Here is a 26413-nt window from a genome sequence, read left to right as displayed (position 1 = left end):
TCTAGTGGTCTCTTGACCAACCGGTAACCAAGCAGATTAAGGAAAGCATACAATCCATTGGAACCAGTTACCCTGAAGTACTGAACAAATATTTTGATGAGTTCAGAAGAAAGATGAGTCAAAGGGTAAGAATCTCAGGTGATATAGTAAAGAAATATGAAGACGAGCCTAGAATGGAGGAAGTGGAGCCAATGGGCTATGAAGTTATGTATGATATGCTGGAAAGGTATGCCTCAACCCTTATTGCCTCACCTCTTGATCCAAAGGCTAAAAGGACTGGAACCTACTTGGAGAGGATTGCACCAGCTAAAGAGCCATTGGTTAAGAAAGGAAAAGAACTGGCAGCAAAGAAAGCCAAAGCAGTGCCTACAACATCGACACTGGCTACCACTGCAACTCCAAGAGTGACCAAGTGGTCACCGAAAAAGAAGCAACTGAAAGTAACACCGGCAAAAGTCTTTGAAAGAAAAAGGATGATGAAGATAAATGAACCAAACTCCGAAGAAACTGAGTCTGATGAAAAGCCAAAGAAGGCCAGATAGACAAAGAAGATGAAGAAGAATGAACCGGCAGCATCCGCACCGGTAAATATTGACATCTCCTCATACAAACCTTTGACACATTTTCAAAGGACAGTTAAGAATATTAGGAGAAAATTGCTTCATGATTTAATAGATTATTATGATGATTTTAGTGATGAGGAAAAGGAAGAAGTATTACAGGAAATCATCATTTATTTGTGTAAAAATGATCGGTCTCCATCAAAGATTAAATCTCAGACACTGAATTCTTTATTTAAAGAATTAGATAACAAATGGTGCATTGCCATTGAAAAAGAACAGGAGATTAGGGAGAAAGTCTTTACACAGTACTTTCCTGACCTCTCAAATTCAGAATTATTTGATGTCCTAGATCAAAATAAAGGTCTCTTCTTCACAAGGAGAAGAAGACACTAGCTATTGCAGGGAAAAATTGATGATGTTGAAAAAGACACTCACCGGCATATTAATCATGTTGTTCTAGCTCACAAAGAAAAAATGGCTAACCTCCAAGCAGAAAAAGAATCGGTTATTTCCAAACCGGATGAAGGCTTTGATGAAGAAGGAAACTTGGTTGAAGAACCAATCGACACTATTGATGTCAATGCACTGGACACAGAAGATGTCACTCAGGACATACCTTTTGGGGAAACAAAACAAGGGCAACAAGCAGAACAGGGCAGTGAGCAAGCCAAGGACACATAGGAAGTGGCTAAGGAACAAACAAAGAAGAAGAAGAGGGATGAAGATGAGAAAAAAAAGGAAGAGGAAGAAAAGAGAAAGAAGGAAGAGGAAGAAAAGAAGAAGAAGGAAGAGGAAGCAAAGAAGAAGGAAGAAGAAGAAAAGAAGAAGAAGGAAGAGGAAGAGAAAGAAGAAGAGAAGAGGAAGGAAACATAGAGGAAAAAGAAAGCAGAGGAAGACAAGGCACAAGAACAAAAGCAGGAAGCTGAGAAAAAGAAGAAGGAAGAAGTAGGCAAGGTAGCTGAAGCAATGAAAGAGCACATAGATGGAGACCCCTAAGGCAACTGGGAGCCAAGCCAAACCAGCTGATATCTCGAGTCCTATTGATCTCTAGTCTGCAAGTGAGTCAGAGCTCATGCAGAGCATCAAGGTTGCCCAAGAGTGCCTTGCAATCATACGAAGGAAAAAGGAGCAAGATTTCATTCAAGCTGCTATAGACACCATTACTAGCTTGATCCCTGGTACCAATCTTCCTAACACTGAATCATCACTAGCATAGCTCAAACTACTATGTACTATAGTGGATGATCAGGTGTAGAGCCTAGAAGAAGCAGCTGAGGCTAATGTCAAGAAAGAGCACCAAAAGGCTCTTAACGTTTCTCTAGTGAAAAAGATGAATGAGCTTAGGACTGAACTACTGAAAGACCAAAATGACATAAGGAATGTCTTGGATGAGGGAAACTTGCTACTAACCAAAATCTGTCAACCTCATCTGTTCTGCGATGATGTGCTAGCCAAGAAGCAAAAGCTTCAAATGGACTTATAGTCCTACTTGGGCACATTTAAGACACCTTATGATTCCTTTGCAACATATGGGCAAACCGTTCACCGGTTCTAGATCCAGTCAGCCAAGATGGAGCAAGAGATCAGTACACGGTCTAGGGATTTGCAGGAGCTTCAACTGGTTTTACTTCCATGACTGCAAATTCTTCATAAGTTTTATCTGAACCTGGATGCCCTAATAGTCACGCAGGAACTGAGCATAGTTTATGCCATGGAGGAACAAGTATCCCAAATGCAAACAAAAAAAGAAGTGGCAACCTCCCTACTTGAGTCCTGGTCTCTATCCATGAAACAATTTTTGTAGGACTATAAATCGGTTTTTGACAAGTATTATTCATTATTGTCATAAACTTTTTTATATATATATGGAAATAGGGTTGTTTAGCGATACTTTGTCATTGTTGGCAAAGGGGGAGAAGTATCTATTTTTGGTTTGAAAATTTTGATCTTCTGATATAGGGGGAGAAGTACTCTATCTATTTTGAAGACAAATAGGGTGAAGCATCTGTTTTTGAAATTTTGATATATGTTTTGATATATGCTATATCCTTTGATGTCTCAATGATTATGCTCTGTATGCAAAATTGCTATACACTATGTTGATTAAGGGATGGTGTATATGCTTAGGGGGAGCAATTTTGTCAATCGCAACTTTTTGTTGTAAAACACTTAGATGTCAAAATTTTACTTTCCTAAGTGTTTCCATCAATGCCAAAGGGGGAGATTGTTGGAATTTTTTATGTTTATGTTTTGATTGTCATTGATGGACACACACTTGTATTGAGATCCCCTTTGTATGTATGAGCTAGAGCTCAACCGATATGTGTTCCAACCGGTATGTTGTATTCTAGTCTTTAGACTAATGATTTTGCATAATGTGTTTCCCAGTCTGAAGTGGCATGACGACCCCAAGTGATTTGTGGATCTCAACCTGTACAAGGGAGAAAAGCGGCACAACACATTCTTACCAGTCTTCATTTTTCCCAAACCTCCAACCGGTATTTTTTATGAACCGGTAATACTCTGTGATGAGTTACCAACCCACCAATTGATTGATGGTGCCAACACACTGACGGTGCTTTTTGTGTCGTGTTACTGAGTATGTCTAGATTCATTGAACCTAGGAAATTGCAATGTAATCCTATTGGACTGACATGAAATCATATTCCTTTAAAAGGACATCATGTCTAGGGTTTTGAGTTGTTGTTGTTGTTGAAAGGGTTTATGTTGTGGCTAGGGTTTAAGGTGATTGTGGAGTTGTTGTAAGAGCGATCTTATGTGAGAAGATCGAGTTGTAAGCAGAAAGTGATAGAGAAGACCAAAGTAATGTTGAAGTGCGTTAGCAGTGAACTATAGTGGATCTAATCAAGTAGTCTTTGCTATAAGATAGATCAAACACTTGTTGGTTACTCACATCTTTGACAAGTCTATAGCCCTTAACCGGGTAGGCCTCAAAGCCTTTGTAAAATCCTCTAACAAGGTGGTTCACTTGAGTGAATCTAAAATCCTCTAACAAGGTAGTCTTTAATCGGACTTATCTCCTAACAGAGATTGAGATTCCTAACAGGATCTATTCTGGTGAAGAACATTGTAAGACCTTAACCAGTCTGACCTTAATCGATCCAGTTTCTATTCTGCAGATAGTGACTTGTGAGTTCCATCTCACCGTGGTTTTTCCCAATTGGGTTTCCACATCAAATATCTTATGTTATGGTTGTATTGCTTTTGTGGGTGAATGCTTTATTCGCATTTTGGTTTGCATGTGTGGTAACCGGTCTGTCTGTTAGACTATTTTACCGGTTTATCTTTAGACTATGTAAGTGGTTAAGTACAGAGATTTTTGGCATACTAATTCATCCCCACCTCTTAGTATTCATCACTTGACAACTACTTTGAGTATGAGAACATAGTAGAAGAACAAAGGGTGAAATTTAGTAAAACAAAGTTGAAAGGCCTTTCCTCAACTTTATGGAATTATGTGCAAAAAGAGAGAGTGAATAAGGGAAAAGCAAAATTCAATTCATGGGATAGGATGGTGTCTAAAGTTAAGGGACAATTTCTACCTAGTGACTATTCAATTCAAACCTTTAAAAATCTTTAAAATAGCAAACAAAAAGAGATCGATGTCATGTCTTACACATAGAACTTTCATAAGTTGAGCATTAGAGAAGGTCATTTTGAGGATGAAGTTGAGAATATAGAAAAGTTTATAAATGGGTTAAGGTTAAATATCACAAATTTATTGTGTCTTGCCAACTTTAGAATGATGGAAGAGTGCTTTTAATTGACTATTAGGGGATAAGAGAATTTGAAAAGAAGGCAGGAAAAACAAAATAGGGGTAGAGGTAGCAATATCAGGGGAAGATTCATTTTCTACTTCACGGAACTCCTATGAAAGTCAAGAAGATACAAGAAAGGACAAACACCAAGGTGGTGATCAAAGAGGTGGATTTAGAGGAGGTAGATCAGGCTTTAGAGGTAGATTTGGTGGTCAAAAAAGATGTTCTAATGCATTCATAGGAATTTTCTATCAATGTAACAAGTTTGGCCACCAAGAATGGCAATGTAATGAAGGAAAGGCTTCTACCTCACATGGAGGAGAAAGAAGAAATAAATTGGTGCAAGAAGAGGACAATGGGACTGTAAACTCTCTATCACAACATGCTACTCTAGAAGTTGGTGAATAACTAATGGTAAGGAGAACTCTCATAAAAGAACCAATAGAGAAGGAGCCATCACAAAGGAAGACGCTCTTCAAAACAACATGTAAATGCTTGGGTAAGGTTTGTAAAGTTGTAATTGATTTAGGGAGTACAAATAATTTGGTTTCAGTTGAGATGGTTGATAAACTTATGTTGCCTAGAATACCACATGCTACTCCTTAAAATGTCTCTTGGTTAAATGAGGGTCAATATGTTCTAGTAAATGAACAAAGTTGGGTGGAATTCATCATAGAAGGGTATAAGGATAGAATTTTATGTGATGTATTACCCATGGATGTATACCATTTGTGTGATGGAGGTCTTGGCAATTTGATAAGAATGCTATGGATGATGGTAGAAGGAATACCTTTGAGATAGAAAAGGATGGAATAAATTATACCTTGACACCCTTGAAAGAAGAGGATAAAGGACAAACCGAGAAAGCCAATGTGATGAGGGTAGGTTAGAAAGAGTTTATAAAGGTATATGAAGAGGAAAACATAGACATTGCAGCCACTACTAAACATGAAGACACTATGACAACAACCATGAAGAATGATGTGACTTTGGAGGGAAATGATATTGAGTTAAAGTTCAACGATGAATTAATTTTGTAGGTTCAATATGGGCTTAAAGGGAATGTTGTTTTAATGATGGAAGAGGTCCTCTATTCATTGTTTTCAAAAGGGTATTTTGATCATTCTGTCATATTAGAGATTGGTATACCTGAGCAAGAAATAGACATAGGGGAAAAACATTATATGGAAGAGCTATAAAGGAAAGGTGATGAGATCAAAGCAAAACTACAAGGGAAAAAAGAAAGTTCAAGCATGCACCAAAGGTAAAGAAGAAGGAGGTTAATTCCAAGGTAGGAGGAGATATGGTTGTAGGTGATGATGCAGACTTAACATCATTCTCGGGTGGAGGATAGGCTAAAGGTCATCCATCAAGTAGGTCTCTGCAGTTGAAGCATTACCAAGATACAAAAGAGTTCAACAAGACAAGTGATGATCCATATTTTTAGTTTTTGGTCCATTGGAAGGGTTTACCAGGTGGAGAAAACACTTGGAGGTCAGAGAATCACATGGTCAAACATGTACCTACCTTGCAACACTATCCTCAAGGATAATGAGTGAATTTTGCCTGGGGAGTATGGTGCAAGAGCACCTAGTTGGGTTTATGCCTCCATGAGGCAAATTTGTCAATTTTTCTTTAATATTGTAGTTTGATAATATAACAAGGTCTTTTAGACTATTTTTAACTTGTTTGTGTTGTATTTGAGTCTTAGGAGGTCTTTTTTGTTCCATATGGCAAATATTGTAAAAAGTTGTCATGTTTGTCAAAATATTGCCATGCAACTTTGCATTTTTTGGTTGCATATGGAAGTTGAATGGTCAAATAATTAAAATGTTAGTTGTAACTAATTATTGTTGGCTTAAAAAGGCTTAAATGTTCCTTGTAAGGTTCATAGACAAGGTGTTTCATGTTTTGGTGATCAAATCATATCAAACATACTCCATTTTCTGTGTTTTTTCTTTTGTTTTTGTTGTTGCAGCAACTTGTGCAGCTTTGTACAAATTATATATGATGTAAAACTTTTTTTTTTGATGGTACCATAAATATACTATTATTTACGATTGGTTTGGTCCATTTTTGTTAAGACTTGTGGAAGTTAGAGCAATTTTATCGAAAACAGTAAAAAACCCTAAGTTTTGAGGGTTTGAGAGGAGAAAACTTATTTTGAAGCCCATTCCACATTTGGAAAACTCTCAAACTTGATGTAATGGAGTTATTTATGGTTTATTTTAATATTTTTCAGGTTGTAGTAGCATAGCAAGGTGTTTGTGTCAAGTTTGAGGTAGCCCTAGCCTTATATCTCTATGTTTTAGGCATAGAAAGACTCGGTAGACATGTAGGGTTTTACAATTTGGTGAATTGGTGTTGGTTCCAAATAATGAAATTGGTCATTTCAGACCCCATATGACATGCCCAAGGCTCAAGAGTTGAATTTAAAAAATTGGGAGGAGATAAAGACTAGGTTGCTTTGTAAAATAGGCCTAATCAACCCTAGTTGCCGAAATAGGAGTCAATTTTTTAGGCTTTCATTCTAAAACAACCCTACCTTTAAATTGGATATGTTGTGAAGTGGCAAAATGGGTATCTAAAACTATTTTTTCTGGTGCAAATGAGGTCTACAATGAAAGTTATGCTCTATTAGACACGTTTGAAGGGCTACTAGGCGGTAGGCCTAATTGTGAAGCAACCACCATTGACACATGCTCAAGTTCAATTTTGAAAGTTTGTTTGAGTTAGTTGGAAGGTAATTATATTTTCTCTATATCGTAGGGTAGCATCAAGTGGTTTGCAATTTTTTTAGATGAATCTCTTGTAATCTAATTCCTTATCTTTGTGGTTTTTTTTTGTTTCAACTAGAAATCGTAAAAGGGTTTTTTTTTGTTAAGTGCTTCTTTCTTTTCATTGTTTATCTTTGATCTATTAATAATTTTTAGTTATATTTCTTGGCTTTGTATAAATCCTTGTCTAGTTTCTTCTTTTGTTGGGCTCATAATCTAAGTCTATGATTGTAACTAGTCGAGTATTACAACTTACAAGTTGTTTTTGTTAACTCATCTTTGAGTTCTTGATTAAACCTTTGTCACTTTTATGTGCTTATGTCAAAATTTGTGAACCCTAGTATGGGCATGATGATTCCAGTTCCAAGAGGAGGCACGCTATTTTTTTGTTAATTAAGACAAAGTGTTAAGGGATCGAGTGTGGTTAAGTTTACAGTTTTGAATCCTAGTTCTTTTTTTTGTTATGGATATTCATGTATTTATGATTCTTGTGGGTTAAAGGTTTGTAAACCTAGCTTGGATTAGCATGCATTTTATTATGTAATAACTTTAGTAATTCTTTTGAGCTGAGTATGGATGTAGTTAGTAGATAACAGTTTTTTTCAATTTTAGCATATTACATTATGTTATTTGTTAAGGATAGTTATGAGGAAGACAATTTTCTTTCTGTTCAAGGACATTGAACACTTTATATCATACATTGAAGACATTCAGAGGTGTTTGTTAATAAAAAAGAAAAAAATCTTCTTGTTGTTTCATACTTTGTATAAAATCATTATTCTCAGTGTTGTAACTAGCATTATTGCTCATGTTACATCTATATCTGAAAGCATTTTTGAGGTAGTTTGTAAAGAACTTGTAGTGTATTGAAAAATAGTTTTATACTCTATATCACTGTGTCTTCTAAATATATGCACAGTGGTTTATATTACCTACACTTTTATTTTTGAAACTCAAGTGATGTGTGTTCAAAAAATATTGTAAAAGGAAACAAAGATGATACTCTATATGTGAATTGAAAACAATGTTTAAGAAATGATGATGTATAGCCAATGAGGCATCTAAAATCTATCAGAGAGATAGTACTGTCAGTTACACATATCATTCATCTAGTTAGGCATTAGTAAATAGGAAGCTTTAGATTAAGCCAATGGGGCATTTACAAGTGTTTTTTATTTTCCACTCATGAAATTTTTTGTGTCAAATTTTGTGGTTGTATGAATCATTTGTCTTTATTTCATTTTAGTTGTTTTTTCTCTTTATGATTAGTCAAATAAATCAAAACAGGTTAATTGAGTTGATTAGATTTTCTGAGCACTGATTCACCCTCATTCTCAGTTCTCTTTGTACTCCAACAATTCCAAGATAGCTAACTAAAACTTAAACTATTTGATGAATAGAGAAATGATAGGTATAAGCATTATCCTTTACATGTGCCATGATCTCCATCTCAAATCTTCTTATTTTTCATATAATTGTTTGGAACAATTCATTATGATATTATTAAAGATATAAACTTACCTTATTATTTAAAATAACTATATGACATCAAAAATATTTTGTTTATAAAAAATTAATAAAGTTTTAACTTACATTATATCTATATACAATTTAATGAATATTGGTACTGTTTTACTATCACTTACTATGTGTAAATGTTGAATGATCCTTCCATAATTGTTGTATTAGTTGATATAGCAACAAATGTTAAGATTGCTGACACGATATATAATGGATAATAATGGATGATACCTTCTTAATACAAATACTACAAATGTTAAATAATGGCACGGCATTAAGACTCCCTTTTTGGTGCTTGGTAGTGGTTGTAATGAGCTGTCTTACATCGATATATCCGGAGTCTTATACAAATAAGTGTCTATCAGCCATCAGACAACATTTTGGTGGACATGCTGGTTTTATGACTAGCAATCAGTGACTGCAGTCCATGACTTATTATAGTCTATCTTACAGATAGAGAAAAACTAGTCTATGATATGGATAGATAGATAGCTAAAACATATAAATATATATTACCAAAGGAAACGTCTATTCGTTGTAGCCATCAATTGGGTTTCCTGCAATTCTTTCGGATCTCTCCTTTGCTACCAGTAAGAGGACTTATGTTTCCCATTTTCACCATGGCAGCTGCAAAGTCTTTGAAGAAGATGTCCTGATTGGTACTGTAAAGAGTCACTAGATAAGTAGCAGAACCGTTATTAAAAAGCTGCTGATCAGAGTGTAAAAGTCCTTTCTGACTTATGAGATTTTTGTAGTACTTGTTGTCAAAAGTGGTTGGAGTCTCCAGATCCAAGGGTGAAATGTTGTTATCACCACCTTTCTTTGGGCACTTTGATTTCAGAGAAGCAGAGAATGCATTGTCAATATTCGATTCATTGTAGATTCGAGCTCTAAAAGAAGTGCACCGAGATTGACCAATAGTATGACAACCTGAAAAATGAATGTTGGTTAAAATAAGCAGGATATATAGTTCGAAGACAGTAATTGTGGTGGAACAACTATCAGGAAACAAGAACGAATTACCGGAAAGAACAATCATATCCTTGGTAGAAAGACCCTTTGTGCTAAAAGATGAGACGAGTCGGCTGAAATTTGAGGTGGGAGGAGGAATACTGCTATTTGCAGCTCTAAGACTTGCGGTTCTGGAGTCTCTCCTTCCCAGCTGCACAGTCCATGTTGGCCCTCCCATCTTGGAAATAAATTTAGAAAAGGTTATATTAAGTATACATAACTATAGAAACTTATTTAAGTGTATTGATATTTCTCAGCGCGTTAGAGGAAGAATAGGGAATTACTTCGACAACTGAATCACGAGTAGCAATGGCCAAAATGTCAGCACAAGACACAACTCCACTGCAGACTGCCTCGACTTTCCTCTTAATGGTGTCCATCACCTGGAATCCTCTAGCTGAATTAATATTGGGCTGTGCTTTCTTTTCTCCTTTCAAAGTCGGGGAGTCATCCAAAAGAACAGACCCATCGCAGCCCTGTAATACAAGAATGCATTTAACAGTAAATATGCAAATCACCCTTCAAAATCATCATAGTCAAGAAAACCTTGTGCATGAACATAGAACTAATAAAAGTAGTGGAATGCAAAGCACGATTACAGAATTAAGAACTGAAACTTCCTATCTTGCAAAACAAAGGCTCATCAGAAAATTTCAACATATTCCATATTTTGAAAGATAGAATATGAAAGGTGTCCGGTGCTACTTAATTTGGGTTCTGAGAAGTGTGATCAGTATTGGTATAGTGCGTTGCGGTTGTTGTCATCAAAATTCAGACCCACATAATATTATTGTTAAACCTTCATAGTGAAGATGATAATTCTAGATAGAAAACATTTATTTTTTGAAAAATGAAAAACTTATCCATGAGAAAACAAAGTGGAAAATCTCAATTCAACTTGAGAAATTAAGGTACGTCTGTCCTAGAACATTCAAATAAGAGGGCATACAATTTGCGGTGTAAAAAATAATTCAGGAGTCAGAAGATATTGCAATAATAACCTATGATTCAAATATAACAGAAACACTGAAAATATTTTCAAGCAAGCTTGAAGAATTTATTTGTAATTGAGAAATTTGAAGAAACAATCCTCCGAACAGTTCAATGTCCTAAGATTGGGCTGCAATAGAAGAATAATGAGGAAAAACTTGCTTGAACTTCTTACATTAACGAAACAGTCATGGAAGTGAAGACGCGTGAGAGACGCAGCCATTCGTTTCTCCTTGGCGACAGCCTGTTTCACTGCAGACTTAACAGTTGACAAGAGATTGGGACAAGACGTACTGTAGTATGTTGGGCTAAGCTGGCCATATACAACACACATACATAACCCTAAAGTAATACATGGAAGAAATGAGTAAGACGATCTCATTGATGGGAACTGAGACATATTTATCTTGAAAATAATTTGCTCACCCCCAAACGATAGTCAATTGTAGATTAAACAAGCAAATCTGTGTAGCTTCGAGTAAGGATTGAGGGATTTTTATAATTGAACATAACTGTGTTCATAGGTCTTATGTCATCACGAAGATAATAAATACGTTAACATAATATGTAGTATACTGACCTTGGGATGATATAGCTAAACATTTGTAAATTGAAGCGACACTTTAAAACTTCAACAGACCCCGGAGGTATCGATGTCATGTTTGCATGTTAGACTATTCACCTGGCTATTTTCTTTATATAGAAGCTTTTATGGGGAAAAAAACATAATGTTCCTAACATATCTATAATGATAAATAAGAATTTGATCTGGTTATAATATCTATTTTATGTTTTTGATTAAAATAAGTAAAGAAATGACTTCGAATCAATCACAAACTTGAATAAAAAACTATCAAAAAACATTGTTACAAAGACACAAGAGAAAGTTTTGCAAGATATAATTGAAATAGTAAAATATATATTTTATGTTTTTGATTAAATAAAGTGGGGAAATGCCTCAACCCTTTACTAATCTATCACCAACAATCAAAAAACTGAATTGGAATAAAATAAATAACAAAAAACAACAAAACAATCAATGCAACCAATAGAGAAACAATAGAGCTGGAGCCAAAAAAGAGTAACATTCTATTTTGAAATAGAATTTTAGGACTATATATTCCCCACCCTAACTTGAGAAGATGACTTATTCAAGGGAGATTCCTTTCTACATTGAACAATTGTCTAGGTAGATCCATTAGTAAAATCAAAACAATTTTGATCCTTAGAAAAGGCTCCGTCATTAGAGTACAATTATAAGGAGCAACATTATTAGGGAAAAGAACAATACCACCAAAAGTAGCAAAAGAAACACTAATACCATTGTCATTCTTAGGAACTATGTTTGTAGCATTTAACTAGCAAGCATTCGCTAGAGAAACAATATAAGAAACTCTACTTTAACAACATTAGTCATTTTGTTGTCAATTGGAGCAAAAACAAAGGAAGATCTGTAGACAACATCTATTATGTTGTTGTCAAGAGCAAATTTAAATTGGCAAACAATATCAACAGTTAAATCTATAATAGAATGGAGATGAGCAAAATTCACAAGCACTATTGCTAAACCAGGAGGAGAGAAAACATGAATACTCAAAAATAGCATAAAGGAAAATAGTAAGGTGGTCATTAACAACATTCTTTCACTAGGTTGAAGAAGACTACCTAAGAGAACTATGTGAACATATTAAGGCCAAACGCTTGATAGCAGAACAATACTTGCAACAAAAGAGGATACCCTCGCAGTCCACAATTTTGCACCAAGATCTATCATTAACTTGTCAGAAAATATTATCCAAACGAGCTTTAGATAGATCAATCTCAATGAGAACATAGACATAACATAGACAATATATATATTATGTTATTCTCAATCAATGAAGAATATTCAAATCGAACACATTTTTCTATTGACTAGTACGATAGCTTATGAGTGTAGATTATTTTCATAAAGCTATGAATTGAAATATTTAATTTATTTATCCCTTATTTAATGAATCTTTTACTTTAAAGATTTTATTGGGTTACTTATATAGGACATTCAACTTTGGTTTAGTGTAAACAGTTGGTATTTTTTAGTGTTAGTTATGTAAATGTCTGATATAGATGTTCTCAATTTTTTGTCAATCTTATTTCTATGAAGTTTTAAATACAACACATTGACTACTAATTCTTAATCTTTAGTACAATGGTCAAAAGAAAATTATTACCAATAAAAGTAGGAGAGCTATTTATCATGTTTTCATATAGATGAATTATAAAATTGCTATTGATTATTACATTGATGGGGTGTGAAAAATAGAATTGAATGTTCTCACTATAAAGGTATTTTCTTATTAAAAACTAAAGACTATTCAAGACAAATCATGCAAAAAAATAATAATAATAATAGTTTATAAATAAAAACATATAATATATGCATTTGTTTTAAACTATATAAAGTTAAAATTTATATACTGACACAAACATTCCATTTTTTTTCTTCTTAGAATACACTTTAGATTAGGTTTCAAAAAGTTTACATATTTAGTATTTAATGTTTTCCTTTCAATAAAATCATTTTAACATTTTAAATGTGGGAAGGAATAGATCACTCTACCTTTTTAAAAAAAAAGTTGATTGTTAAATTACATCTATATATAAAACATTAATTATTAATCTTATTCAATATGAAACTCATTTTTTTATTAGAATCATTTTTATGTGTATGAAACAATAAATTGTGTAATAGAAAATTGATAATAAAGAGAGGTTAGTAAGTCTATATTATTGATCAAAACATAAGCAAGAGGGTTAAAATTAGAAACTATAAGTTAAATTGCATACTATAAATTCTTACCAAGTATTTTTATATAAGAATACGAAGAGAATCATCTAGAAGAATCATTTATAGAATGACTTGCTAAAGATAAGATCAAATATCTTCCTATCTTTATAATTATGAAAAGTCACCTAACACTAGCTCAACAACTTCTCCTTAAAAGAAAAGAGTCCAACCTTCTCTATATTAAGAGAAGACAAACGAAAAAAAAAAAAGTAACTTCGATTATACAAATCAATCTTGGTTCTAAAGCTACTCAACACCACCTCCCTGTTTAACAAGAGGCCTACAATGTCCAAATTAATTTGAACAACTTTGGAAGAATATTTAAATTAGTATTTGATAGTTGAAGCTATTAAATTGGAGTTTTAATGACGTGAAGACTAATCAATTTGGTTAAAAATACTTGATTACCTACTGAAAAGCTATTCAACTTTCCGGATGGCGTAACTGCTGATTTCGAAGTTAAAGAATGGCTTACAAAGTTGGCCTTGCTTCCTTGATAACAAAGAAACACTAGAGAAAGGAAAATGGTAGTGATATCGAACGAGTAGCATGTCAGAGTCGAAAGTCAATACAATAAACGCGAGGATAATTTAAAATTGACTTGACATATTACCTTAACACTGCTTTTTATAAAGCAGAACATCCATCCTTGCCGACAAGGAAGGGAAGATTTGGAAAAAGAATAGATTGAAAAACAATGATGATGGGTCGGTCATAAATCCAATCAAGTTTGTTGGGAGAAAAGATAGTTAATTGGTTAGTTTAATATTTCGATTGATGAAAAATAGTTAACGAGAGATTGTTATATTTTCTTTTTAATATTAGTTTATTATAATTTTTTAAGAAAAAGAATCATATTCAAATATTTAATATAAGATGTTAGTTTATATAAATGGTAGTAGAATGGTATCATATTTAATAAATATGGGAGCTCATAAATAATATAAAACTACTTCTCACATTATTATGTAGGTAAAGTAATATTTATGAGAGTAGCTATTTGAGACATCTTAGCCATCTAGGAAAGGCTCCCAACATGCAATGGTGTCTATCATTTTCTTTCTCTTGGTCAGTAAGAGTTATGTTAGTAGGAGATATAACAAGGTATATTTGGGGTGCTTTCCAATGGTACATAATTCAAGAATGTCATACCCATTTTGAGAAGTGGAATACTAGCCACAAGGCTTACAAGACTAGCCATATCTTCTATGTCATGGAGATTCATGAGAATCACATCTAGAATGAACATTGTTTCTATGACCATGATAGCATCCATGTGGAGAAGAAGCATATATGGTGACAAGAGATGGCAGTACATGAACAATAGTATGCAAAGCACTAGCCCAATGCTATATTGAAAATGTGATACTTGCAAAGCAACTTTATTTTCCCAAAATTATATTTTGAACATAACATTACAACATATCATAGCTATTACATACATGAAAAAAATAGAATCCATAATAGCCCCTAAGAATTAAAAAAGCATTCATATCTTAGTAGTAAATTAACAAAATGGATGTTTGTGTAAAAGATAACAAAGTTGTAAACGTGGTACATATTATTAATATTTAAATAATATTATGAGAATTTTCTTAGAAGATATGTTTTGAATTTATATTTTTTAATGGAGTGATTATTATGTATAGCAATGTAATACTAGCAATCACACTAAAGGTGCATTGATTATGTCAATATAAACTAAAAAGATAGTAATTTTTTAAATACATAAGTGACTATTAAGAATATAATATCATGTTAGAATGTGTATATGTATGTGTCTGTGTGTGTAGACATTGAAAATATTCTCGCATATTTTCACTCTCATAATAATAGGTTGATTCAACTTTGATTAAATAAATAAGATTTAAATAATTAACTCAAGTTCAATCATTCCTATACTATTGATTAAATATTTTTTGACTATTTAATTAAATGGTCTAACATTTCTTCTCTCATTAGTTGAATAAATTACTTTTGTTTATTTTACTATTTTAATTCATATAGCATTTTCTTTTAATATTCTCACCTTTATTGAATAAATAATATTATTTACTTAAATAAAATCATTTTTGGACCATTGTTCTTTCATAAGCTAAATTAATATACCAATATATATTTAATTCATCTAAAATATCGTCATCATTAGTTGAATAGACAAATCAAGTTTATTCCACCAATTTTTTAACAAGCACAACTAATTCATTAATCCAAAACATCAATGTATATGATATTTTCTACATTATATAAAGAAGGAATTCACCTAATATCCTTTTTTTCAAAACAATATGCATGAAAAATATTATGAATTAAAATCATTTATTGCATTGATCATTCCTTCATCATATTACATTAGTATCTAAACAATATTTAACTAAATAATAAGCAACATTATGTCATAAATAAATAATATCAAAATAATGAAATATGGTTGGATTTGTCATCACAACTAGATAAAGATAATACATTGAGGCTTAATAAACTAAGGAATCCTGAAAGTTGTCTCTGATTATCCAATTCTTTGGCAATCAACTATATGATGGAGAGAATCATCAATTATTTTCCTACAACAAAAAATCAATGGTCTATTGCACACCTTCCTACTAGACGTGGCCTACCATTCACAAGAGTATTAGATGTCATAAAATTTTGATGTAATCAAGCCATCTAACAACTAATTTTATGCTAGTTCATTTAATCTATGAAACAACTTCTAGATTCCCTCTAGGTAGCATGATACATCTAACTAGAATGCATCTTCAACCACCTTGAATCGACAGTGCAAGCAGTGATATTATATTACTTTGGCCGATGATTTTATAATATAAAGAATGTAAACTTATATGGTTGTACTTTAACAAACATATGTATCTCAAATTGGATATTGATAGTCTTTCCAAATACAATTATATACACTTAATCAACAATAGAGCATTTCTATACCATCACATAAAAACTTTTGAATACATAGAGTTCATGCAAAGTTTTTATAAAAAATCACAAAGGAAAAACTATTCTACTCTTTACCAAATTCAATCAAGATAAAAAAATAATTTAGTCTTACTACCATTCTAGTCAAATAATTATGTTATAGGTACATAAGCATTTGATACATTACACACAAAGTGCATGGCTCACATTTACTATATATACTATCATGAGATAGCGAAACATTTAGATACTACATTGAAGATTTAAATTATCATGAATGATATATATTTTCATTTCTATTAATATGCAAGTATTCTCTTATTTATATTTTAAGATATTCTCATATTCTTATATAAATGTATATATATCCTTTTACAAATTTTTATATAAAAATTTTAAAAGAGATAAAGCCAATTAGTTATGAGAAAAAATTTTAGTTTGCACTAAGGTTTACTAGGCTGAATCATCATTGAGTTTATAGTTTATTCCATATGAATAAAGTGTTAACCACACAAGAGCACTAAGAGAGGGGTAAACTAGTACTCAAACAATTTATTTTTTTATTTTATTAGCAACCATTTATCAAAAACAACTATCTAACTACAAGAAGAAAAACACAAAAGTACGCAACCATAACACAAATTTTAATTGGAAAACCCAACTAGGAAAAAACCATGGTGAGAAATTTTGTAGATCTACTATCCAAATCTATCCTCATGATAGTATAACACTATTACAACTTCATTTTATGGTTACAACCCAAGAAAGAAGCAACTCCTTGATATATAACTTTGTTTTAAGGCTACAACCCAAGGAAGCTACACCTCCCTGAAGTACAATGTTGGAATAAAAGGGAATGATTGTAATTGATAGCTTTACTCCACTAATCACTCAATAGTATTGATTTTCTACATCATTAATTGCTTCCACTCACTACCTTCAGCATTCATTGATTCTTAAATTACACACCTTATTCACTAATTTTGATCTTCAACACACACACATATCCACCACAGTCTCAAAACCTCAATCAGGTCAGCTCCAAAATGACATTTATGTGATATTTGAATTATTTTTATTATTAATCGATATGAAATACATAAGTAATCAAAATATCAATTAAGTTGGTTATAAATGAAGCATGTAGTGCACTACATATAGGCTAAAAAACAAACATATTAGGATAGGTGACATGTTGTAGTGTAAGATAGGATGAAGTTGGGCCCAAACACATCTCAATGAAAACTCTGAAAGTGGTGTGAACACAAACAAATATGGCAAAATCATTAAAAAAATATCTTATCATCCCATCACCCATTAGTCACCTACAGAGAAAATATAGAATTATTTGTGGTACCATAAGGAGATGAATACCACATTGTATATCAAGATCTACATACACTTTTAGCCTTTCCAAACAACTCTTCATACATGCTTTTCAATAATTTATTAATGCATGCATGTGTAAGTAGATGGTCACTTGTACAAGTGAAAAAAAGCATACCAGGCAAAATGTGTCACTTAGGAACTATAGAAATTGAACTTGAGGTACACCACACCATTTGAAACATAAACAGAACATACCATATACATCCATGAACATATCTTGAAAATTCTATGGTCATGTCAACCAATATGGTGGAATGTAGAGTGTTCCAACTTGTCTTTTGTGACACTTTTCTCTACCTTGGTACAATCCAGTACACTCTTATCACTAACTTTCTTTGTAGAAGAATATGTGGCTTGAAGCTCTATAATATTTGTATATCTCAACATCTTAACTTTTCAACTAAAAGAATCTATATCTTTCTATCCAAAAGAGTGGAGACCAAATGACTGTGTCTCAACCTTAATAGACAGTCTCTTAATGCCTTAGACAATTTATTGTGCCTTACTACTATGTGTAGTGTGTTAAAATGATAGGATAACACAATAAATAACTTCAAAAATGTGTACTCACTATTGCATCTTTCTTAGACATCCAAATTGATTGTCTTTGATATATATCTCATAAAAATCCTAACTTATTAAGAATACATAGTATAGATATAAACTTCAAAATATTAGATACAATTGTATATAACAAGTACTTACTCCTTGTGTTTAATATTGTTATAATTGAATCCTTGTCATCTATATTACCACATAGTTAATCTGCACCACAATGATGACATGTGGATATCAAGACTACATTATCCTTTCTCTTTGACATGCCATAAGTTACCTAGATGAATCTCCCCCTTAGTAGTTTATGAGTTTACATCAATGACAACAATGGGTTAACATCAATGAAAACATACTAATTCATATCTATAGAAATATCCACCTTTGTCATTGATGGCAACACTATTAACATAGTATATTCTCTTCCCCTTTTACATCAAGGGCAAAGGGTAGGGGGTCCCTATCTGAATTTGCAACAAAAATATGCTCCTCCTAATAGTAAAAATCCACTATTGACTCCTTCTAAGAGATAGCCTGGGTTACCTAAATTTAACTAATATAGAAAAGTTTTTAGCTCTTGGTGATATGCACATAGTGCCTGATGATAAACCTAAATGGAACTACTAAACCCATACTTATTTTATGCATGTCTACATGATTACAAATTTTTTTATCTACCTCAATCTTTTCTAATTACATAGAAAAAAAATTGCTCTTATGAATTACCTCTAACTAGGAAAGAGTTGTATCCTAGTGCACCTTTGTTTGTTGAAAGGATGTGAATTTGACATTCAAACTAAATATACAAATATTCAGCTTCATTTCTAGTATTTGGCACCTTCATTTTTTGAACTACATTTTCTACCTCAGTCAAAATACTAGTCAGAGAGTCTAGCCTTAATCTCACCTCTTAACTTATCTTTTTAATCTCTCCTTTGATCTTCTCTTTTTGATCTAGAATTTTTTTCAACTAAGTATGTAGGTTTTCAATATATTCTCATGTAGCACCATCATTGTCCTTCATAATATCATATATGTTTTCAAATTGAGTAACTTGAGACTCAATAAAGACTATTTGGTCTTATATGCCTTTTGTTGAAATTGCCCACATAAAAAAAAACTGATACAATGATGTTGCATCATCTAAGCAACTTTTACTTTTGTTTATATTTTCTATTTGAATATTATGCACTTTAGCACATGTATCAAATGCAATAGATAACCTCATGTCAATTATTTTTTTGATTTCCTTTTGTTATGTATGCTTCTCAATGTGAGAAGAATAATTTTTTAAGGATTCCAATTTAAGCTTCATTTATTTTGCAATAGATAGAGATGAATCGATTGATGCCTTAGGAAATATTTCCTATAATATTCTAATTGCATCACCCAATAACTCTGCGCATTCAACATGTTGAATAATCTCCTTTCTAGCAGATGAATGAAATATGTCACCTAGTTGCAACTTGTGGAGAGGAGATATTTTGGATAAATTGACTTGGTTGTCATGGTAGTTATAATAATTTGCAAGTGATCATTAGTAGGAATTGTAATTTTTATGCCAACATATCGTTTACAAAATCATTTTGAGCAATAGAGGAGGAATATTTTCCCCTTTTCTTATCTTTTAGCTATGCTGCTATGTACATGCTCTTTTTATTGATTCGAGGTATTTTCTTTCATTTGTTCTTTCTTTTAATTTACTGGATCATTTAAAATATTAATGGATTCTTTTTGATAGGCTTGCTTCTTTTGTAAATCTTGTTCATCAATGTGGTCTAGAGGTGGTACATGAACTTCTTCTGCATCCTTTTCCTCCTATGAGATAGAGGGCCTTACTTTATCTTGTGCTTGCTTCCTTAGTTATTCAATCACTTGTGTGGCCTTTTAACTTTTCTATCTCATCACTTGAGCAAGGCTCTTTGAGACTTTCTCTATTATATCTTTGTGCGGCATATTATGTTTGATGATTTTTATTACAATTTCCTTTTGAATGGTAGTATGATCAGACAAAGTCACTTCTAGATAAAGCTTTGTAGCCTCTTGGATAATCCCATATTTTCTCAATCCCACTATGAAGAGTGTCGAATTGTAAAGGTCATCAAGAGGTGCCACTAGAGGATTTTTCTTGGTTTTCTTTTATCTCCTCTTCAAATTTTATGTTTCAACTTATTCATCTTTAATATTTATAATTTTGACCTTATTTCATTTGGTAAATGCTTTGGGTCTTGTACCTGTACAATTTTCATTTGCACCAAAGTATTTGATGTAGCTCTTCTCTTGGTAGAGGAATTTTGTGTTGTGCTAGAGGGTTTTTGATCTACTAGACCTTCAAGGCTCTTGGATGTCTTGAGAAATGGTAGGAATAGCTTAAGGATTCACCACAACATCTACTTTAGTACACTAGTTCTTATGTAACTCATCTCTATGTTTGTCAAAATGTTCCTTCACTCTTTTTGTTTTTCTTGTCTCTTATCTCCTCAAAAGTTAAAAAATTTTTACAATAGGATCCTTTTGTTTGGTGTGTAGAATTTTATCATAACCAACTTTCTCTTCTTTAGTCATTTCATAAGGAAGTTTTCAACTCCAAACTGTTCTTGGCTCTACATTCTCTATGTAGCAATTATCCTTATCAACTAGTAAGGTGGTCAATCCCTCATATTTATTTTAAACACCATACGGGATTCTATACCTAGCTTACATATCAACTAAAAAATATTTGAAGAAGACCCATTACATAGTACTACACATTTTATCATCATTGAACCCTCTCATATGAATCCTAACTTGTGCATAAATAGGAATCATGTGGTTGCCATATCTTTCCCTTGTGTTGGCAATTGACACTCATTGGATTCATTTTGTTGTCATTGATGGCAACAAGATCAGATAGAAGGCAACAAGATCTGATAAAAGTATCAAAGCAACACTAGGAGGCATATACCAATAGATGCCATCAATTTGAAGCATTCAAGGCTACACCTACACCGACACTGACACCGACATCAATACTTCAAGGAAGCCGACATCGAAAAAGATTTATTTTAGTAAATCATTTTGTAATTATTATCGAGGCCGACATTGAATATCTTTTGTAAATATATTGTAAGCTGACACAAGCCATGTCATCTATAATGGGTATATAAGTCAGTCTACTAGATCAATTTTAAAACAAGGTGAATAAGGATGCGAATGAGATTATGATGTAATAGGTGATCAAGTATAGCAGAACTGTGATGCAAATTATATGTATGAAGATCATTTTTGTATGCGAACATTATATCATGCAATGATCTTTAAAATGCTAGGAAAGCACTTTTGGAGGAGAAGCAATAATAGTAATAGTTCAAGACTGTGAACCGCTACAGAGAAGAACCTGAACTAGAACTCTATCTAGCATAGTAGATGCATTCCTGAGTACATTTTCAGTAATCTACTTTGGCAGAAAGCTTGTAGTTAGTGAGACTCTTTAGTGATGAGTAGTATGCTCTAGGTAGTGTTCCTTCGCACAAGTGCAGACCCCTGTTTTATGTAATATCTTTTCATATGGCCAGTGAACTAGTATTGTGGGTCACAAATCCGACCATGGTTTTTCCTCATTGAGGTTTTCCACATATAAATTCTATGTGTTAAGGTGTTCATTTATGTGGATGGTTTATTTGCTTCTTGTTATATGCCTATTTGTTTACTAGTACATACCTGCATGGTATGGAAAGTTGAAAACTGTTCATTCTGATAGAACATTGATTCACCCCCCCCCCTCTTAGTGTTCTTAGATCCCAACAATTGGTATCAGAGTATGGTACCTCAAAAAAATTTAACAACTAGAGGAATATCCTAAAACTGGAATCTTTGGACATGGCTATGGAGATACAACTTGAGATGGCTCTTGAGGATTATGATGCTAAAAGAATGAAGAACTTGAAATTGCAAGAACAGTTGAATTCTGCAAATGAATTCATTTCTATTCTGCAAGAAAGGTTGTCAGCTTCTCAAGCCAAAAGGAAAGAACTTTCACAACAACCGGATGATGAGGAGAAGAATGATCATAAGGAACAATGTCAGAAACTAAGTCAAGCAAATATGCTCATGAAGAATTAAATGCAAGATCTAACCATGAGGTTATCAAGAGATATTGAGGATAGAAAAAAGAAGGAAAGTAATCTTGTTTTATCTCTGAAGAGCAAGTTTGATGAATGTGGAAGATTGACTCATGAGAATAATATATTGAGAACTGATTTGGCACACTCCCAAAATAATGAACAAGAACTTGAAAGGTAAATAACTACTATGGGAGATGATCTAACTACTGCAAGTGATTATAAAGAAAAGTTTAGGATCAGTGTTGCACAGTTGGGTGACTTACTAAAAAGACAAAGACAAATTGATGATTCTAGAGGACTTGGATTTGTACAAGGTGAAAGCTCTGGTACTTCTCATGAAGATCAGACAATCGGTATGTAGAACTCATCAGAACAGAGGAAACCTGTAAGGTAATCTAATGCTTATAAATTCAATGGTAGATGTTTTGTTTGTAATAAATTTGGGCATATGGCTAAACAATGTAGAAATAAGGCAAATCAAAACTACAATCTTGTTCCCAGTCAATGCACAAACTGCAAGAAATATGGTCGTAGATGAGAAGACTGTGAAATGAATATCAAATGTCATGCATGTGGAAATTTTGGATATCTTTCTAATCATTATAGGTCAAGAAATATTAATAATATTGGATATGTCAAAGCAATTTAGAAGAACAATGTTACATGTTATGCATGCAACAAAATAGGTCATATTTCTAAGTATTGTAGAAGCAAGACACAACCGACTAATAATGATAAAAATGAGAAAGTAAATCAGAAGGTAGATGAAATACAACAAGATCATACCAAGAGATGCATTAAAAAATCTGAAGAACAAAATGGAGATGTATCTATACTGGTATATCCACTAGTAGAACAAGGTATTCCTCCACTAGTAGGAAATTCCAGCGATAACTGAGGCATAAGCCTTAGGGATTGGCAAAGTCACTACTAAATTTTGCATATTACCTCGAAAGAGATCTAAGGAGATCCAGAAATAAATTTGAAGAACTGTGTTCATCATTGATGAAGGTTACCCTGGCACATAACTATGAAACTGACATCCATAGGGTTATTGGTGAAGCATTAATGAAAAAAAATTAGGGTTTTATTCACTAATAAAAAAGGGAAAGTGAATTTATTTTCACTCACCAAGCATTCAATCCATCAGAGCGAAGTAAAGGCAAACTAAGAGTGAGCAAAGCATTGAGAGATGCTTTCAAGTTGTTATCTGAAGCACTCAAATCTTTCATTGGCATTCAGTCAGGTATTTTTCAAATTGGCATCTAGATCTTTAGCTCCTACTTTTATTGTAAATACGAAAAAATTTTGAAGTCAAGGATAGGTTAAAGCCAGTCTTTAAGGAGGCTCCCAAAATTGTGAAGAAGGAAGACTCTGCAGGAGCATTTTCTAGGGTTCCTGATGGAGTAATGTATGTTGAAGATGTAAGGGCATACATTCACTGCACTCTTCAGGAGTTGGGCACCGAAGACATAAAAATCATGTATCAATCAGTGATACTGGGAGACACCAGAAATATCAAACCAGAATTTAAGACAATTGAGGATCTAGGGCTAACTAGTATTCTATATTTATTGATATTCAAGGATGAAGTTATTAGATACATTCTTAGAAGGGTTCACAATGAATTTATTTGGTTATACAGACCCTACATGATCACAAAGGAAGCTATTCAAGTTGTCACCAACTTACCTAGGGTTGGACAAGTACATGGTAAGAAAATTTCCAACACAAAGGTTCAGAAACTCACAAGTTCTACACCGGATAACATATCAATGATGATAAGAACAATCACCGACACATACATAAAATTTACAAGCATGATCATAGGATATAAGGTAACTCAATCCAATTGATTGAATTTGATTGCAAGTTCATGCATTCATGTTGCATATCAAATGCTAAGAAATAATGTGAAATATGACTTATGTGAATGGATGAGGAGTGAGTTAATGATAAACCTTAAAAAGATCAAAGGAACCAAGAAAGGCACATTCACATATGGTAACTTATTATTTGTTTGATGCTTTATTTCCTGAATCAGCTACCCAGTTTAGGAATGAAGCAATGGGCTCATGACATATCGGTAGGTATTTTAATCAAAGAAGCTATCATCAGTCTTGGTACCGGCAAAGATGAGAATCTTTGGGGTTATTTCAAGAAATTTTAGTAGAACATGAGGCAAACGGAAAGAATCTCAAAGAACATTGTGGAGAAGTATTCCACTAACATATGTTTCATGGTGAAAACTGATGAAACACTCATGGAAGCAGTTGAACCCAGGCAAATCTAGATCATTGAGCTTGGATATGAGGTAGATGATAGGATCTTTGAAGTCTATGCAAAGACACTATTATATGCTCCTTTGGATGACAAAACATAGCACTTCGGTACAATAGGAGAAAAGGCTCTTGAAGTGAAAATAGGTTTTAACAAAAAAAAGAAGAGAGAAGAAAATAGAGAAAATGTCTGCATATGTGCAAGATGTGATTTAAAAGATAGACACTCTGCTAGGCTCCAAATGTAAATAGGCAGTCAAACTGGTAGAAGTTGCTATTGGAGAAATGAAGAAGCCATAAACAAATATTTCCCCAATCACTTCTGACTCTGACCCTGAGGATAATGAGCCTCTGACCTTCAGAAGGATGCAAAGGAAGAAAGTGGTAAAACTACTGGTAGAGGAACAAAATGCAGAACCAAGGAGGAGACTTGTCAGAAAGGTAGCTCAGCCTACTGCACCTCCACCACCGGTAAGGAAGCCCATGCAGAAGAGGAAACTAGTAACACTGGCTACCATAGGCAAAAATCAGAAGGGTGATGATACTAAAATTGGTAAGACAACAATGACTAGTGCTAAAATTATTGATGAAGTTACAAAAGATGGGATATTAAAGAACATATCAAAATATTATGAATTTTTTTAAGAAAGTGAACAAAATGAATTAGAAGAAGCTATTTTATTGTATATAGATATCTATAAGAAAGCATTAGTTGAAATTTTGAAAGAGATACCTTTATCCCTATACAATAAACTTGAAGCTAGGAGGCTTGATGTTGTCAAGAGGGACAAGGAAATAAAGGAAGTTGCACTTTTGGAACAATGTGGCACTATAAATGATGAAAAGATGTATAGATACTGCTAATAGGACAATCTTTAGTAGTAAAAACCAGCAGATAAGCCTTATGATGGGTAGATTAAATGAGGTGGTAAATGAGACAAGTAAGGGGCGGACAAAATTATTTCAGAAAAAACCCAGACTTTCTCACATCTCAGGAAGAGTTTGCAAAGGCAAAATTCCCCACAATTCCTGATAAATCAAAAGAAAAGGGTATTTTAGGCAGTTCTACTCCAATTTTGACACAATCACAACCAGTTGTAACTATACGCACACAACGACAACCGGCAGTTAAGGAGAGTGTACAGTTTATATCAACATAAACAAATTTTGAGCAAGAGAATGTATAGGGCACTGGAAACACTATGGATAATACTCCACTGACAGTGACCGATACTACACCATGTGGGGAAGCCACCAGTGCAAAAGAGGTTGATATGGACAAGGTTAAATCAATTGAGTCCATATTGGCAGGCAAATTAGATTCCCTAGAAAAAAATTTGGTAATTGACACTTCTCAGGTCGAGAAGAAATCAACTTTTGAGTTAAGTTCAATAGAACTAATGATGATGGCCACTCAGAAGTTGCTGAAAGAAGGAACTGTAGATAAAGGGTTAATTGATCAATCAGTCTCTCTATTGCATAGAATAATGCTAGACTATTAGAATTAGGATGGAGAAAGCCTTCTGGTAAGCTCAAAACTTTAATAGAGTGCATATCAAATAACTATCAATCCTCAAGACACATTGCAGACTAACATGCTTTGGACAGTTTCTCTGTTGCAAAAAGAAGAACTTTTGATCAACTTATAGAAACTAGTAAAAAGAAGATAGAGGACAAACTTATCTCTA

At 33.2% G+C, this 26413-nt stretch overlaps 1 protein-coding gene across 1 annotated transcript; it reads right to left on the bottom strand.

Annotated features, from left to right (window-relative positions):
- Positions 1-9184: 9184 nt before the first annotated feature.
- On the bottom strand, positions 9185-20400 carry LOC131045673 (peroxidase P7-like). The gene is made up of 7 exons (XM_059217301.1): positions 20384-20400; positions 15916-15950; positions 11196-11236; positions 10817-11047; positions 9936-10127; positions 9664-9829; positions 9185-9570 (listed from the first exon to the last, which is right to left on the bottom strand). Exons 1-7 carry the CDS (start codon positions 20398-20400, stop codon positions 9185-9187), a joined length of 1068 nt encoding a protein of 355 aa, XP_059073284.1.
- Between the last annotated feature and the right edge of the window lie 6013 nt (positions 20401-26413).

This window comes from Cryptomeria japonica, chromosome 3, assembly GCF_030272615.1.
Source record: "Cryptomeria japonica chromosome 3, Sugi_1.0, whole genome shotgun sequence".
Taxonomy (NCBI): domain Eukaryota; kingdom Viridiplantae; phylum Streptophyta; class Pinopsida; order Cupressales; family Cupressaceae; genus Cryptomeria; species Cryptomeria japonica.
The sequence above is the reverse complement of the archived record's forward strand: the minus strand, read 5'-3'. Positions and strand labels throughout refer to the sequence as shown.